The sequence below is a fragment of the Chelonoidis abingdonii genome, chromosome 6, assembly GCF_003597395.2.
Source record: "Chelonoidis abingdonii isolate Lonesome George chromosome 6, CheloAbing_2.0, whole genome shotgun sequence".
NCBI classification, from domain to species: Eukaryota; Metazoa; Chordata; order Testudines; family Testudinidae; genus Chelonoidis; species Chelonoidis abingdonii.
Window position 1 is genome coordinate 21,578,854 of NC_133774.1, and position 17,433 is coordinate 21,596,286.

Genomic DNA, 17,433 nt, shown 5'->3' on the forward strand with positions numbered 1-17,433 from the left:
GTGCTTTACTGGATCAGGGTTTAACACCAGTTTTACTCCATTGACTTCACCGGAGTTTCTCTGGGTTTGCAGTGGTGACATCTGTGTCAGAACCAAAGTCTTTGGCCAAATTTCAATACAATTATACCTGTGAAAAGCTAGAGTAACTATGAAGATTATTCTAAATTTTAACCACTGTAATTGAGATCAGAATCTGTCTCTCTATAGTGGAAAAATATATCTTTTAATCAATGAAGGTTGATTAAAAATGCATAACTGCACAGCTTGTTAGACTGGTTCCATTTGCTCCTATCTCACCCTCACTTCTCAGACTGAACTGCAGACTTCCCACTTTGAGTCTGCATTCCAGCTCCTTAATATCTAAAGTGTTTGGTCTTTTTTAATTCTGTTGATTTTTTAAAAAAGTTCTGCTGCTTTCAGATCCCATTATTTAGTTTTTTGTTGTCTAGATCAAACCCACTGTCCTTATTTAGGAAGGACGGTCCTTCTTTTACAGCCTGATTCACCACTGTGCTGCTACCATTTATGCTAGTGTAACTCCATTGAAGGCAATGGTATTATGCATGTGTAAAACTGGAGTAACACAGTGATGAGTCAGGCTATTTTCTCCAGTGCAGTCTAGTGCAAAGAAAGATGCATCTGTGTTTCTTGCTCCAAATGTCCACAGTTAAAACTCACAGTTATTGCCAACTACCTATTGACTTTTACAAACAACATTCAATATTAACTCCGTACATAAAATCAAGACTTTTCTAAAATCAAGATGGCTACTTCCTCTCCCTCCTTAAAAATGAGTCTCACTTTGTAGGCAAGTTTCCTAGACAATAACTGTATCTCACAAGACAGTTCCCACTCCCTTTTTCCTTTCTGATAAATGCACATCAAGGAAAAACATTTGCCTTTATGGTTCCTTTTCAAGAGTAAACTTAACAGTTCAAGGAAAGTATTTACTGAATGCATTGAGAAGCACGTAGCTTTGCATTATTTATTATTAGATACCAATAACTGTAATACACAGAATGTCTTTGGACATAAATTAGTGATGTTAGAAATTATCATAGTCTTCCCAATGTCCCAAAACCTATTACAAACTTCAGCGAATATGTAAGAGCTCATCACATTCCTTGCCTTTCATTGGCATATCATGGAATTGGATTTGAGACAAAAGACTAAGTAAAATACAATAGGGAAAAATCCAGTATGACTACATTAAAACCTTTTTCTCTCAGACATATAATAAAACATTATATTGGATAGCATTATCTGGTAGCTTAAAGGTGGAATAAGAGCTTTGGGGTACAGAAGAGACCTCTCAGGAGGAAAGAGAGTTTATAGAGAGCTCCAGCAGGAATAAGGAGAGAGTTTAGAAGCAGGGAATTCATAGGTGGCAGAACTTGTGAGGAAGAGAATGATCAGGACAGGGTTGGCCAACCTGAGCCTGAGAAGGAGCCAGAATTTACCAATGTACATTGCTAAAGAGCCACAGTAATACATCAGCAGCCCCCCATCAATTCCCCCACCCCTGCTCCCAGCACTTCCCACCCAACGGCAGCCCTGCCGATCAGCGCCTCTCCCTCCCTCCCCGCACCTCCCAGTCAGCTGTTTCGTGGTATGCAGGAGGCTGTGAGGGGGAGGAGTGAGGGCTCTGCAGGCTCAGGGGAGGGGATGGGAAAGGATGGGGGCAGGGTCTGTGGCAGAGCCAGGGGTTGAGTAGTGAGCAGTCCCCGGCACACTGGAAAGTTGGGGCCTGTAGCTCCAGCCCCGGAGTCAGTGCCAATACAAGGAGCCACCTATTAACTTCTGAAGAGCTATATGTGGCTCTGGAGTCACAGGTTGGCCACCCCTGAATTAAGTGCACACCTTCTTGCACAAATCCAAAGAAATATTTTGATGTGCAGAAATGATCTTGTCAGTGGAATCCCAGCTCTGTACCCAAATGAGCAATCAAGCACATAGCTGTGCCTTATTGCAGCAGGTGCAGGTGGATGCACCTCCCTGAACGTCAATTTAGTTTATACTCCTTTCCATCCGGTGTGAAGGGAGGCAGATGAGCCAAATTCTGTTCTCAGTTCCAGAGATGCTAAATTTTCAAACGTAGGTGCCTAAAATTAGGTTGGCTCCAACAGCAGATCTGCAAATCCAGTCACTTATCTAATAGGAATATTTTGGTCTTAGCATGTTACCTAAGCGTGTCAAAACATGGATTTTGTGCAGATACCTCTATCAGTCTAATTTTAGCCTTGGACACATTATGAAGATGAAATTGGTTTTTCTGCTAGAAGTTCTCCTCCTGCTAATGGATAAAAAATCAGCTATCTATACTGAACTTTTTAAGATCCATTAGCAGCCTTTGATGTAATTGATCTGTTGACCCACCCACCCTCATGAATTCTGACGGGCACGGAATTGCTCCTAGGTGGTTTCCTCCTTTTCTTTGTGCGATGGGTAATGGGCAGTGTGAGGTAATTACACTCCCTCACCCTAGGCTCCCTTGTGTAGGATCCTGCACAGGGGCACTAGAACAATTTGTATATTAGGGGTGCTGAGAGCCATTGAACCAAACTGTAAACCCTGTGTATAATGGAAACCACTTCAAGCCAGAGGATGCAGCAGCACTCCCAGCACCCCTAGTTCCAGCACCTATTATCCTGAATACGTCTATTCTGTCACCTCTGCAGTTCACATTTTATATGAGGCTGCTGGGGAGATTGGTCATGCCTGACCAACCTGATTGCCTTCTGTGATGAGATAACTGGCTCTGTGAATATGAGAAAAGCAGTGGACATGATATATCTTGACTTTAGCAAAGCTTTTGATACAGTCTCCCACAGTATTCTTACCAGCAAGTTAAAAAAGAATGGATTGGATGAACAAACTATAAGGTGAATAGAAAGCTGGCTAGATTGTCAGGCTCAACGAGTAGTGATCAACAGTTCCATGTCTAGTTGCAGCTGGTGTCAAGTGGAGTGCCGCAGTGGTCGGTCCTGGGGCCAGTTTTGTTCAACATCTTTATTAATGATCTGGATGATGGGATGGATTGCACCCTCAGCATGTTCACAGATGACACTAAGCTGGAGGGAAAGGTAGATATGCTAGAGGATAAGGATGGGGTCCAGAGTTACCTAGACAAATTGGAAGACTGGGCCAAAAGAAATCAGATGAGGCTCTGCAGTGTGCAGAGATGGTCAAAAAAGCTAACAGGAGCAGTGTGCAGGGGCAATCAAAAAAGCAAACAGGATGTTAGGAATCATTAAAAACGGATAGAGAATAAGACTGAGAATATATTATTGCCCTTATATAAATCCATGGTACCCCCACATCTCGAATACTGCGTACAGATGTGGTCGCCGCATCTCAAAAAAGATATACTGGCATTATAAAAGGTTCAGAAAAGGGCTACTACAATGATTAGAGGTTTGAAGAGGGTCCCATATGAAGAAAGATTAAAGAGGCTAGGATTCTTCAGCTTGGAAAAGAGGAGACTAAAGGGGGATATGATAGAGGTATATAAATCATGAGTGATGTGAGAAATGGATAATGACAAGTTATTTACTTACCCATAATACAGAGACTAAGGGTCACCAAATGAAATTAATAGGCAGCAGGTTTTAAAACAAATAAAAGGAAGTTCTTCTTCACGCAGTGCACAGTCAGCTGTGGAACTCCTTACCTGAGAGGTTGTGGAGGCTAGGACTATAACCAGTGTTTAAAAGGGAACTGGATAAATTCATGGTGGTTAAGTCCATAAATGGTGATTAGCCAGGATGGGTAAGGATGGTGTCCCTAGCCTCTTTGTCAGAGGGTGGAGATAGATGGCAGGAGAGAGATCACTTGATCATTGCCTGTTAGGTTCACCTCCTGGGGCACCTAGCATTGGCCACTGTCGGAGACAGGATACTGGGCTAGATGACCTTTGGTCTGACCCAGTACGGCCGTTCTTATGTTCTTATGTTCAGCAAGAATCCTATGCACCGCTACAGGCTGGGACCGACTGACTAAGCATCAGTTCTGCAGAAAAGAACCTGGGAATTACAGTGGATAGAAGCTGGATATAGTCATCAGTGTGCCCTTGTTGCCAAGAAGGCTAAGGCAATATTGGGCTGCATTAGTAGGAGCATTGCCATCAGATCGAGAGAAGTAATTATCCCCTACTCGACCCTGATGAGGCCACATCTGGAGTATTGCATCCAGTTTTGGGGCCCCACTACATAAAGGATGTGACAAATTGGAAAGAGTCCAGTGGAGGGCAACAAAAATGATCAGGGGGCTGGACACATGACTACAAGGAGAGGCTGAGGGAACTGGGATTGTTTAGTCTGCAGAAGAAAGAGTATGGGGGGATTTGATAACAGCCTTCAACTACCTGAAGTGGGGGGGGGTTCCAAAAAGGATGGAGCTCGGCTGTTCTCAGTAGTGGTCGATGGCAGAACAGGGAGAAATGGTCTCAATTTGCAGTGGGGGAGGTCTAGGCTGGATATTAGGAAACACTGTTTCACTAGGATGGTGATGAAGCACTGGAATGGGTTATCTGGGGGAGGAGGTGGAATCTTCATCCTTCGAAGTTTTTAAGGCCTGGCTTGACAAAGCCCTGGGTGGGATGATTTAGTTGGCGTTGATTCTGCTTTGAGCAGGGGGTTGGACTAGATGACTTCCTGAGGACTCTTCCAACCATAATCTTCTATGATTTTATGATTATGGGATGTTTTGAGCTGCAGTACCATCACTATACTGTAGTCAATTGGAGTTAATGGAATTGCATCCACCTACACCTGTTTGAATAGGGCACATTGTACACCTGATTGCTCAGTTGGGTGCACAACAGGGATTCTGCTGTGGAGCTCATTTGTGCACATGACAATATTTAGTTGGGTTTGTGGATGAACGTTCATTTCCATTTACGTTGCTGACCATGGTCCTGTTAGGAGGCTCCCCCATTCCCCACTTAGGCTGCAGAGGGAGTTGAGACTATCAGAAGAGTCAGATGCTGTGGAGGCTGCTTCCATCCCCCTCTAATCAGCCCAGACAAGCAGGTCCTTCAACGACTCCCTAAGGAAAGCCTCATAGACAAGTCACAAGCAGTATCTCCAGCTTGGTCTGCACAAGAAGAAGTTCCAAATGCTTTCCTACAGGGTCCCAAGTCTGTAATCACCCTGTGCTGCACACAAAGAGCTGTGGATGAGCCATGTACGAGGCGGCAGAACATATATCCAGAAGAGCCTGTATGCACTGTTGTGGTGTACCGAATCCAGTCCATCCTGCAGGCAGGACACAGGGCAGGTCTGTAGCCCCAGGCTGAAACTGGAGCCACGATACCTGGGCACCCCCTTCTCCTCTCACTTAACACCAGTGTAAAATAGGAGTAACTACTGAAGTCAGTGGAGTTTTGCTACTAAAACTGGTATCAGAGGAGAAGCAGCCCCCACAGCTCTCCTCAGCCTGATGCTAAGGCCCACTGTATTCTACTCTCTGAATAGCAAGCATGGAGCTAGTCATATGGAGTTCCTCAGCTACCCCACTCCACAGTTGCCTTATCCAGTACAGTGGAAACTGATTCCACTGACTTGGGGCCTGCTATGGCCCTTAGGCCTATGATGGAATTTTGTCACTAAATGGCTGATCCACCCCAACAAATGACATTGTAAAAAGAGCCTTATAGGGTTCCATATTCGTTGTAATATGCGGGCCAAATTATACCATCAGCCACACCTCTGCCACCCGTTATCTTCAGATTGTGCCCTCAGCGACACCTGTGCAACCCCACTAGCCTTAAATTAATCTGAGGGCATCAGTTGGCCTGTCAAACCTGTGATGAGTTTCAAGCAAACCAGCTCTAAATAGGGTTTTGCTGAGCCTCATGGCATAATCGACAGGTTATTTTGGCTTTTAAATTAACCATAAAACCTATTTCTTTACTTGGTGTGAATCAAATAACTAGTTTATCTGTTACAAACAGAAGGAGATGTTGGGAATGGTGTCTCTGCTCATGTTGCTAGGAGGCTACAATTGGGCTGGAAAGAGGGTCCCCTGCGGAGCGTGGTGGGGTGGTGATTTAGGAAGGAAATGTTAATTCGTAATAGGGCTGGTTGAAAAACAATTCCATTTTGCAAAAAAAAAAAAAAAAAAGGTTTATGAAATGAGAGGCTATCACAGATACTCTTCCCCACAAGCGTGCATACACTTGTTGTAGATTTCTTAGCAATAGCAAAAAATGCCATGAAGGGGTTATCTCAGATGTTTTTTTCTTCTAACTGCGATTTACAGTAATGCATAGAAACTTGAAACTGAAATCTGGTTTCACATTACAAAATTTTATCTTCTATCGCACATAAATTGATTTGTTATTGTAGGGTTGCTCATGAATTTGGGGCACCTGCTCTTGATCTTTCCTGTTTGCTAAGAAGATCATTGAAGCATTTGGGATTTTGAGGGGGAGGTTTGAACTGACATACCTAGCTCAATCATGCAAGGTGCTGAGCTTTCTGGTCCTAATCCAGCAAAGAATTTAAGCATGTGTTTAATTCTAACAGTGTGATTAGCCTCATTGCTTTCCATGAGATGAGTGATGTATTTACAGCTAAGAATGTGCTTAAGTGCTTTGCAGGATCAAAGCCAGAAAGAATTGCATAGAGTTTATAGACAGACAGAGGAGAAGAAAAGGTGAGTGACATTTTGGGCCTACTGACCTTGACAGTGGCCCTTTAAGTTGTTGATCAAAAAATATTGTTTTGAGACTGATTGAATCGAGGTTTTAAAGGGCATGCTAATAATTCTCCATCTAATGTGGCTATCTAGGGTTTCTCCATAATGCTCAGCATCATAGAATGCAAGCACTGCATCTAGGTCACCTCATACTGCACAAAGAAATAAATAAGAAGGATATTGCACCATGAAATATACTTTTTAAACAGGGGGGTTAGTTTTAACTGAATTTTCTTGGTTTTGTGTTTTTAATATTAAATAATTAACATAGGATAATATAATCTGCATATCATTTGAGGGATTTATAATTTGATATGGGGAACTGGGGGGGTGTTTGGATTTTTGGGGGTTTTGGTTGATTGGTTTGGTTTGGTTTTTGTGGGGAGTTTGGACTAGGCTAGTCAAAATAAAATTGCTGAATTCTAGGTTTGCTTTCCGTCTGAATAATATTAAAAGACTGAGTTGACATCTATGTCTCGTCCGTGCTACACGTTCCCAGTAGCAATGCAGGAACTTCAAAAGTTTCAGAAGTTTAGCTCATGGTCTGATAAACATCAAGACTTTTGATTCTTAGCTGAACTCTATTGGAACCTCTCAAGTTTGCAAAATGTGCCTGGAAATCTCAAGAGAATAAACATGCTTGACAGATTTCTGGTACTTCTTGTCCCCAGTTGGGCTATAAATAGCACTACAACTCTTGGGGTGTTTCAGCAGTTCTTCCTGGTTGCAGCAGGAATTAACGCTGGAACTGTCAGCATTCACTCCCTCTGGAATTTCCCATGGAAATGATGTTGATTTGCTGGCAGATAATATTGTAGAGGGTTGTCAGCTAGATTCAAACTGCTACCATGCTGACATATCCTTTCAATCCACAGAGCTCCAGATGGATGGTATCTGTGTGGTGAGGCTTTGTAAGAAGGGGGGTGGGGGTGGATTATGTTGGTTCAGCTCTCTACCTTCTCCTGTACATTTACACAGCATATTTTCATGCCTTCACCTCACCACTGCAGTGCAGTGCCTTTTGCAGTTTGCCAGAGTGCATATGTAATTTTAGTTCTAAGAACAGGCTTTTTGCCCTAACATGCCAATGGAGTACATGCTCTGCTTGCATATAATAGTCATTTCCATTTTGTATTTATTCTGTGCATGGATCCACTTCCTAAATGGTTTACTTGACATAATGGACTAACAGCCTCCACAATTTCATTCGCAAAATAAAATCTGAGTTTGTTGTGTGTTATAAGAGCTCCCAAGAAATATCTGAAAACAGTGAAGCTTTCTGTTAGCTACTGAGAAAGGCGAGACAGATATGGTTTGAATTTTCTTTTTTAGGCTGAAACTTTGTATTCTACATGTCAGATCATGAAGCAAATTTTATGGGGGAGTTATATGTTTCTTAAAGGGGGTCGTTTATAATAGGAATAGACCTAAAAGCCTACAATTTTTAAAGAGGATAATGATTTTGGGAGCCTTACTTTTTGGATGACACCTGAGGGTGCCTGATTTTCAGTGGATGGGTGCTCAGCGCCTAGAATTGGCGTGACTCAAAATCATTAGTCACTTTTGAAAAATCAGGCCTTTTAGCTGTGGTTGGGACCAAACTCACCTCCATATAATTCCTCCTAGAAAGCTTTTTCAAGTACTAATTGTTTACTCAGTATTAATTCAGATCATTGATCTCCTTGGCTTTACTGCTCACACTAGGCATATGAGTGACTCACATTCTTAAGAGATGAACCTGAGATCAGTGGTTATTGACAGCGCTGCAATCTGCTCAATAAAGTTTAACAGTTTACATCCACTGTACAGCTTTATCAATGTTTTCAATGTATCCCCTGCTCAGTTTATAGGTACTTATGCATACATTGATTCTTTCTCTTTTTTTTTTTTTCTGGTTCCCCAAGCATGCAAACGCAAAGAACAAGAACCAAATAAAGACAGGAACAATTCCCAGAAGAAATCTCGTCTGGTTTTCACCGATCTCCAGCGCAGAACACTTTTTGCTATCTTCAAAGAGAACAAACGTCCATCCAAAGAAATGCAGATCACCATCTCCCAACAGCTGGGCTTGGAACTTACCACTGTCAGTAACTTCTTCATGAACGCTAGGAGACGCAGCCTTGAGAAATGGCAGGATGATTTGAGTACAGGGGGATCCTCTTCAGCCTCCAGCACTTGTACCAAAGCATGATTGAAGAAAGGAATTTAAATTGGGCACAACTCAACATTACAAAAAGAGAAAAAAAGAATGAAAGAAAAGAAAAAGTATGGATTCTGAGTGGGGCCCTTCACTGGTGATTTGAAAGCACAATTCTCTTGGAAAGTAATTCTAGTCTAGCTGTAAACATAGGACACTTTTTTAATGGCTATTTAGTCAGTTTTAGAAGGAGCAAATCACAAATTAATTACTTTCTATACAGTATTACATTCAAGACAGGCTAAGCATATCCAAAATATAAGTGGGTCATTCATGACATGAATTTTTCCTGAGAGACAATGAAGACTTAAACTATGGATCAGCATTTAAGGCAATGGGAGTACTGCAGGATTGCCCAGAGTTGGTAGCTAAACAGAAATGCAAACATGTCTGACCTGCTTTGTTTTCCAAATGCTTAGCCTTGCCACACCACAATATACCAAAGCTCACACCCATAACATGACAACATGAGAACTGAGCACAAATCTTAAAAGATGGAAATTGAAAAATCCAAGAACCTGTTTTGTAATCTCAGGCATTGTTTTGTTTAGATGTTTTAGAAAAAAATAGATCCAATTTTATGTTTCGGGTTTATTTTTAAAACTTATCAGTGAACACTCACATGGTCTTGGATCACTAAAATTCAGTTCACTTGAGCTCAAAGTATCAAGCACAAAGACAATAGATACAGAAATAGAATGGTTCTGGACTTTCTACATCTGTTCTTTCAAGACACTCTAATTTATGAAGTTGTTAATGAAAAGTATGTGACCACACAAGCTTCAAGCACATTTTGCTGTTTGTCACAAATTCTGTGTTTGTACATAATGCAGATACACACTCAGGAGGTCAATTTAACTGCTACAGTGCATGGAGCAAACACAACATTTTGAGAGAGCTAGATTTCCTTAGGTCATTAATATGTCCTTTTTAGTTATTAGCATCTAGTTTCTCCTTATCATTTCATTGTTACTGAAGTCTATTTAGGTGTTTGGTTTTTTTAAATTGATGCATTCTGTATTAGAGTTCCTTGGTATTTTCTTAGCAGAAAAAAAGCATCCACTTTCAGGATGTCATTGACCATTTCGATGTGCTGAATATGACTTAAATATGACATCAAAATCTATCACATCTCCATTACTAATCCATTTAACCTGACCCGAGAACACAGTACACCAAAGATGCAGTATATTGCAAGCCAAAGACATTTATAACTTGCCATTTATTTTCATCATCATCATCATCATAGTATTGTGATTATTTTAGAAATCAGAAAGCCTTGCAAACTCCAAAGTATAACTCTATCATTTTAGTTTGCTGTACAATTGAGCAGAAAGTGGCTGTTGACAACATTAGCGAAGTTGTGAGTGGAGTAGCAGAGCTAACAGGGCCATACTAGCTGCAGTTATAGTAGTCTTTAAATAGCATAAACAATCCTTCTCACTGAAATTGTTATGGTCACTTGATGTGCATATTTACCAGTGAATGGCCCCTTTTGAAACACCAATTGAGTGTTCAAAAGCAAGCCAGACGCTGTAATGATTCTTTAAAGACACTTGAGACTTTTTATATACTACTTAATCGAAACCAAAGAAACTTCTTCTGCACCTACTTCTTCTGCAACAAACTGTTCCATTTTAATAAAATAAAATTAAAAAAAACCAAGGAAGCACGTCAGGAAAGAAAAACAACACAACACACTGTGTTTTGACAGACATTGTGGACATTTTAGGAAGCAGATTTCAAAGAAAGGGTGAACAAGAATGAAAACAAAGTAAAGCCAATGTGAGTGCTGCTTCATCTGACAATTCAGTAGTCTTAAAGTTGAAGATTGTCTTTAATTTGTGCCTATGCAGTTTTTTCAAAAGAACAAAGAACAGAGCAACCGAAACCTCAACAGCTACAATACCAAAGATGAGGATTTCTCACAACTTTTGTTTCAATTCATTATCTCCTCTTGCACGGCTAAAATGCTTATAGCACCATTGATCTGTGTAAAGGTAATCAATTCTGTTTCTTTGAGCAACAAAAAGGGTGGGTTTTTATTTTTCTGTTTCTCCCCCCACATGGAATCATTCAAGGATTCCATGGACTCCAAGTATAAGGTGTTGGGATACTAAATTAATCTGTCTTCTCTGTCCATGAGAGTATGTGGGAAAATGTGTCATTTGAATATTATTTGTTTTTAACAGGTAGAATTGTTCTCTTGTATACTCAGAGCTTTAAACAACCATCTCATATGGGAAAAAATGCTTAACTGACCAGATCCTCTTCCTCTTCCCCTTAAATGAATCTCGCAAGACAGGGACTGAAATACTTCATTGTAAATGCTATCACTAGAGATGAGCCTCAGTCACAAAGATCAGATCTAGAATTCAAACTGGATCAGAGCTTCCAGTAGTTTGGGTGGTTTGCATTTATTGTTCTGGTTTGAACCGTTATACTTCCAAATAATGAAATTCAGATTCAGGATCAAAGCTGAATTTCCTCAAATTTTTGGGGGGAGGGATTCTGAGGAGGGTTGCAACCAGTGTCTCAATTCAACTCCATCTCTATACATGACTTAGGGCTTCTTTTCAAATAACGCTGCATATAAAAGTAATATAATCAGTTTCTACATTTTACTTTTAAAAAAAAAAAAAAGAAAGAAAAGTAGAAAATGTTTCTGTACCAGAAGGATAGTTAAGAACCTTTCCTTAGAAATAAATTCCAGATGGCTACCTGGGAATCGGCATCAGCAACTAACCTGATAAATGCTAGGTTTGGGGGATAGGGGAATTATTCTTTCCACATAACTCTTTCCCAGAGAAGGTTGGTCATACATGAGTCTCCAAAGAACAAGTGAAGCCTCATTATCAGAGATGGAGCTGAGTTGCAAAAGCCAGATCTGAACTCACACTTTTCCAAAGAATCAAGGTGTTCGGGTTTAAGGTTTTGATTTGGTCCATAATAGAAAGAGAGTCCAGTTTATGAAGCTTTGATCCAAATCTAAACTTCACATTCAAAGTTTGGTATGAAGCTAGTGTTCAAATCAGGGTTGGTTTGAGAATGCCTATCTCCATACATCTTGCATATGATCATTGACCATTCTAGCAATTTTCCATGCTATTACTGTTGTTCTTCATTTTCTAGCAGTATTATACAATGCTGCTTTTCTTATTGTTTTTCTCATATCTCATTCCATAATGTTATGTGCCCTTCGCTGTTCTATAAAGAGGATGGACATAGTACTTTAGTTAAATCACAGAATGTCATTTCTTAACCTTTTTTAGATTACTGTCAATTTTCCTTATGATTTCAATTAATTGATATGTATATCTGACAAAAATAATATCCCAGCCATCATTTAAGGAATGTGGTCAAAATGAGCTGCCCATGCCAAAGTAAGTTTTCCATACAGATGACCTTCTAACATTAATCACATCCACCTGCTGGTTTAACGTCTCCTTTATAATCCAGGGGAAAGTGCCATGTTTCCAATATGAGAGTTTTATGCTGGAAAATTAGTGATTTGTAAACTTTTAATGAGTAAAAGGAGAAAAGTGAGTACATTCTCACAAACCATTTTACATCATATGCACTGAAGCCCAAGGAATTTTCTAGAACTTCCTGCCACATCTCTTTCTCATTGTTTGAGGCCAGATTCTAGTATCCCGACCTTTGCTGAGTAGTATTGCATCCTGTGAGCAGCCTTATGAATTTCAATGGGACACCTTGTGGCATATGTTGCTATACAACATGAGAGAATCAGAATCAGGTCCTTGATTGTTTCAGACCAAAATAACATAATTTATTGTCTAAAATCTGAATACCTTTTAGGTTTTATTTGTCTCATCTCACCAATAAAAAATACAGCAGATGCCCAACTATCTCTGGAAAGAGTATGGCCAGGAAAATTTGTGTCTAAGCTTCATATCTCATGGGAGTATGGAAAAGCTGTTAACCATGCAATGAAAAAAAAAACTATTTTTATTCAAGCATGAGTGTAAGTCTTTTTTATTTGACTCTAGGCCAGCAGCTGCAGCCAGAACAATCCAGGTTAAATACTGAATTATTAACAAACAAAAATCATCCTTAAGATAAAATGTGATATTTTTGATTCCCCGCAAATGTTTGGATGTGCTTGGTAGACAATATAATAGCTCAAATTCCAATCGTTAAATTTAAACTACAAGAAAACAATCACACACTGGAAACAACATATTGATTTTGCTGTTATGATTAGGGTTCCAACCCTGCAGCCTTTGCTCAAGCAAAATTGCAGCGTTAAGATTTTGCCTGAGAGAGGATTGCATTTTGAGGCCATGGCCATGTCAATGTTCCTATTATATGCCTATTTGTCAAAAATGATTTTGATATGGACATATGAAAATACTGCTGCATTTTTGACTCCCGTATATTTTATCAACCCATATTAAGTCTTCCATTTCATTGTCAACTGTATCAGGCTTTTTATGTAGCATATAACTCAGAAAATGCGTGTTAGCAGTATAAACTGAGTGTAGATATATATGTGGGTATGCGTACACATATGTATGATATACAGTATATTCTGTTTATACTAAAAAAAAAATCCAAAATGTGCGTGTTACATTTATATGCCATCTGTTTATAACTCTCTATAGCTATATGCTATAACTTGTATCTTTTTTGTTTATTTGTTCGGATGCAAAAAAACTAATGTAAAAATAGTATCCCAGCATCTTCTTTACTATATACTTGGAGTCACTATCATGGGCACATCCAAGATGAATTCAACTTTCAAGAACCCTTGGATATTGTTTAATCATCTCTGAAGGAACAAAAAATGTGCTTGATTACTTCGGTTGAATAGCTTTATTCTGGATCTCTCTTAACTAAAGCTAAATCCAAAGACCTGAGAAGGACTAAACCAGCAAAGCAAAGCTCAAACTTACTTAAGGGAATAGGAATCTCCTCTTCCAAAAGGAGACATGGTAATGACGTAGCTTTGGAAAGGTTGTGCTAGCTATGGAGGGGGGTGGGGGGAGAAATCTGATGTTTTTCTTGCTTGTCACAACACCTGAGTATTTTTAAAAGTGGGAAAACTTTATAGATTATACTGGGCCTAATTTATATTTATTAAGGGGAATTTTTATTGTTTAAATTTTTTTTAAATGGTAATCTTTGAATGATTTTATTTTTTTTCCTGACTCTTTTGGATTGTGACCCACTATATTAACTATCAATGATGTACTTTATTTAAATTAGTCTCAGACCAATCCTGACGTCTTTATTCAGGCTAAATCCCCATGTGGTTTCATTTTATTTTAATATTCAGTGGGAGTTTTGCCTGCCTACAGACTGCAGGAACAGGCTCAAGTGCTAATCTTTTAATTTAAATCTATTTAATTTAAATCATTCCTGATTACTTTGTCATTTGAGTTAATTTTACGTATTTATCAGTTCTAGAATTGTAGCACATCAGAGATGCAATGCTTATATTAGTATATATACTTTAAAGTTAGTATTGCTTCATAAAGCAGCCAAGTTCTGTTACAGACAGGGAAAAATAACAGGTTAAAAAGGGATTTTTAAGTTTTATTTCTTCTTTTAATCGATTTAAATTGTTTAAATATCAATAATTAAATTATTTAAGTTAATCCCCCTTCCCATCTCATTAGAAAGTGGGACGTACCTTTAATTATTATGACACATGAAGCCTTCCCAATATACCTTATTTATTTAACTTATTCAGCATCTGCGAAAGATGCCCTTGTATAGTTTTATATTTTTTATTTAAAACAACTTAAAGCACTACAGTTTATTTTCTGTCAGAACAACAGAGCGAATTTTGTGGACAAGCAATGAATATTCAACCTATAACTGTGCATTCAGAAACAATAGAAAAAAGACACTGAGATACTTTGCCTGAACTTTGTGGCTTCTGAAAACTTAAGCTGGGGGAAAAAAAATATAACAACAAGCAAAAACAGAGAAACCCTTAAACTAGCTGCTTCCAAGAATGAACTCTGCGTGTGTGGGGGGAAAAAAAGAGGAAAAACAAAGAAAAAAATAAAGAAAAAAACCTTTCTATTTCTAGTGAGAACCAAAGAGGCTACCTCACTGACTTTTTCCATTTGTAATTTTAATCGTGTTGATGATACCAAAGATACCAAAGATTTCTTTCTCTGTGCGGTCTGCATTTTGCTCGTGCTCTTTTATAGTTTTCACCTTTCTCTCTGACGTACAGTTATGTACAGCTGCAACTCAGATACCCCAAAGAAATTCCTGTAGTGGGGGCTGCTAATTCTGATGGGGGCATTTTCTGTGTTTATCTTATTCCTTCCTGCCAGCTAAAAATGTCCAAGGCCAGGTCAGGCAAGTTCAGAGCCTGGTAGAACCACTTTACTTGTCCCACCTGCCAAATTCAATCAGTTAGAGCAACAGTGTCGACTCTTGGTTGGTATCTGATTTTTGTTCTTTGACTGTTACCTTGGTCAAATAAATCTATATCTGGTTATCTTGCCAAATGCAGAACGCCATCTGAAACATTTGGGGGCTTTGCATTTGAATCAATGGCAGAAATTGGACCAGGGTCTCTCGCTCTCTGTTTAACAACATTATGGGTCTGATCCTGTAGTCCTTATTCAAGCAAAACTCCCGTTGACGGTCCTTAGAGAGTTAAGTGCATTATCAGGAATCATCAGGAGAAAGCCACACAGTTAAGAAGGTACTTCTCTCTGCTCATTGCATGATTTAGTAGATGCTCCACACACAGGGCTTCCATTGACTTCAGTGAGAATGATGTACATGGGGCTCAATCCTGCAGACTCATGCAAGTATCTCTAATTCACATAAAGCCAGATTCCACTGAAGTACAGCACTATTTTTAGTAGATGGTGGAGAGGTCAGGAAGTAATTGCTGCTCTATGCGAAGCGTTGCATATGTGACTGTGTGCATTATGGGATTTTTTTTTTTACTTCCTCTAAAACAGCAGGCATTGGGTGCTGCAAGAAGCAAAATACCAGATTAATTAGAGTATGTTTACACTGCAATTGGGAGGTGTGATTACAGCAGGTGTAGACATACCTGAGTTAGCTTTGCTCAAGCTAGCTTGAGTAACAAAACAATAGCAACGAAGTATAGCAAATACAGTATTTAACAGGTTTAACATTTCACAGGTTTATATCAAATAGGTTTAGACATAGAGGACCCAATTCTGCATTCATTTGGACCCTGCACAATCCCGACTTCAGTGGGAGTTTTGCCTGAGTAAAGAGAGCAAGGTTGTGGCAGCATACGCAGAAGATTTGTAGAGAAGTAAATCCAGACAGTGAGTTCAGTTACACAAGAGTGACTGGGTTAGCTGTCTGGCCCGTAGCATCTATGGGCCTGCTCCTGCTCCCACTGACGTAGAAAAATCTTCAACAGAAGGAGAATGCAGCCCTGCAAAGATACAAAGGCCCTGGTTCTGTAACAAGGATTGTACCTATGCAGAATCTCATTGGGGTCAGTGGGACTCCACTGAGGCAGGTAGGTCTGCTAGGATCAGGGACATAAAACTGTGTAATAGCCTAATGCACTTGCATATATTATAGTGATATTTGAGTTTTACAATAAGGTGTTTGCATCAGCAGTGTATTGTTGATTCAAACTATTTTCATCATCAGCTCAACCTAAAAGCTCCATTTTTGTACTAAACTTGTTGCTGCTTTTTTTCAAAATAACAAGTCTTTTCTTTCTTGGAAAAGACAGTGGCTTGATACGTGTGCTTTTGATATTTGTTTGTATCTATCTATCCACCTTCAGCATGGAGCTATAATAATTCTCAGGATGCTTTCTAGGTATGGAAGAGGCGATATATTCCTTGTGTTAGGTGAAACCTTCCATACTATACCACCCCCCTCTCACCTCCCAGGGTACATCTAAGAACACTGACAGTTTGAACACAGAAAATAGTCAGAATTGGCAGGCTCCCCTACAGCAATTGCATTCCTTGCCAGACTCATGCTTCACTTGCAAAGTGTGACATTACCACGGGACGAGTGCCTTCCTTGAACCAAAGCAACGATTTTGCCAGTCTAAACCTCTCTGTGCTTTTTTTAATTCTTCCTGTGAATACCTCAGCTTCAACTGGGCCGCCATACTGTACCTGGTGGGCTTATTGTACTGTGGTGCTTTGCAATGCAACCCCACAAAGAACAATATTTGTAATAATACCAAAGGTTCTTCTTCTGCTGCTGCTTCTTCTTCCTCCTCCTCCTCCTTTTCTATTTCTTCACGGTTCCAAAGCTTTAATATAAAACTGGGCATGTTGGCAACGCAGACCGCGCAATTCCTTACCGAATTTTCTCAGATATACCTCATAGATGATAGTGTTTAGAGTAATGTTATTATAGCGTATGTAATAAATTATTCACTGTTTCTTTTTGGTAACTGTGATTTAAAGAAAAAAAAAAGCTTTATACGTTTTAGGTTGTGCTTTTGTAATAGACAAAAAAGGTGCGCTAAAATAATGTCCGTCCGTCTTTTTTCCCTTTGGATTTTTATTTATTCTGGATTGGGGAAAGTTGCA

At 39.6% G+C, this 17,433-nt stretch overlaps 1 protein-coding gene across 1 annotated transcript in view; it reads left to right on the forward strand.

Annotated features, from left to right (window-relative positions):
• ONECUT2 (one cut homeobox 2) overlaps positions 1 to 9,442 on the forward strand; it is a 42,153-nt gene extending 32,711 nt beyond the window's left edge. The window contains exon 2 of the mRNA XM_032802570.1: positions 8,604 to 9,442. Within this exon, the coding sequence (XP_032658461.1) occupies positions 8,604 to 8,890 (287 nt within the window). The 3' untranslated portion in view covers positions 8,891 to 9,442. The remainder of the gene's footprint in view (positions 1 to 8,603) is intronic.
• Positions 9,443 to 17,433: the final 7,991 nt, after the last annotated feature.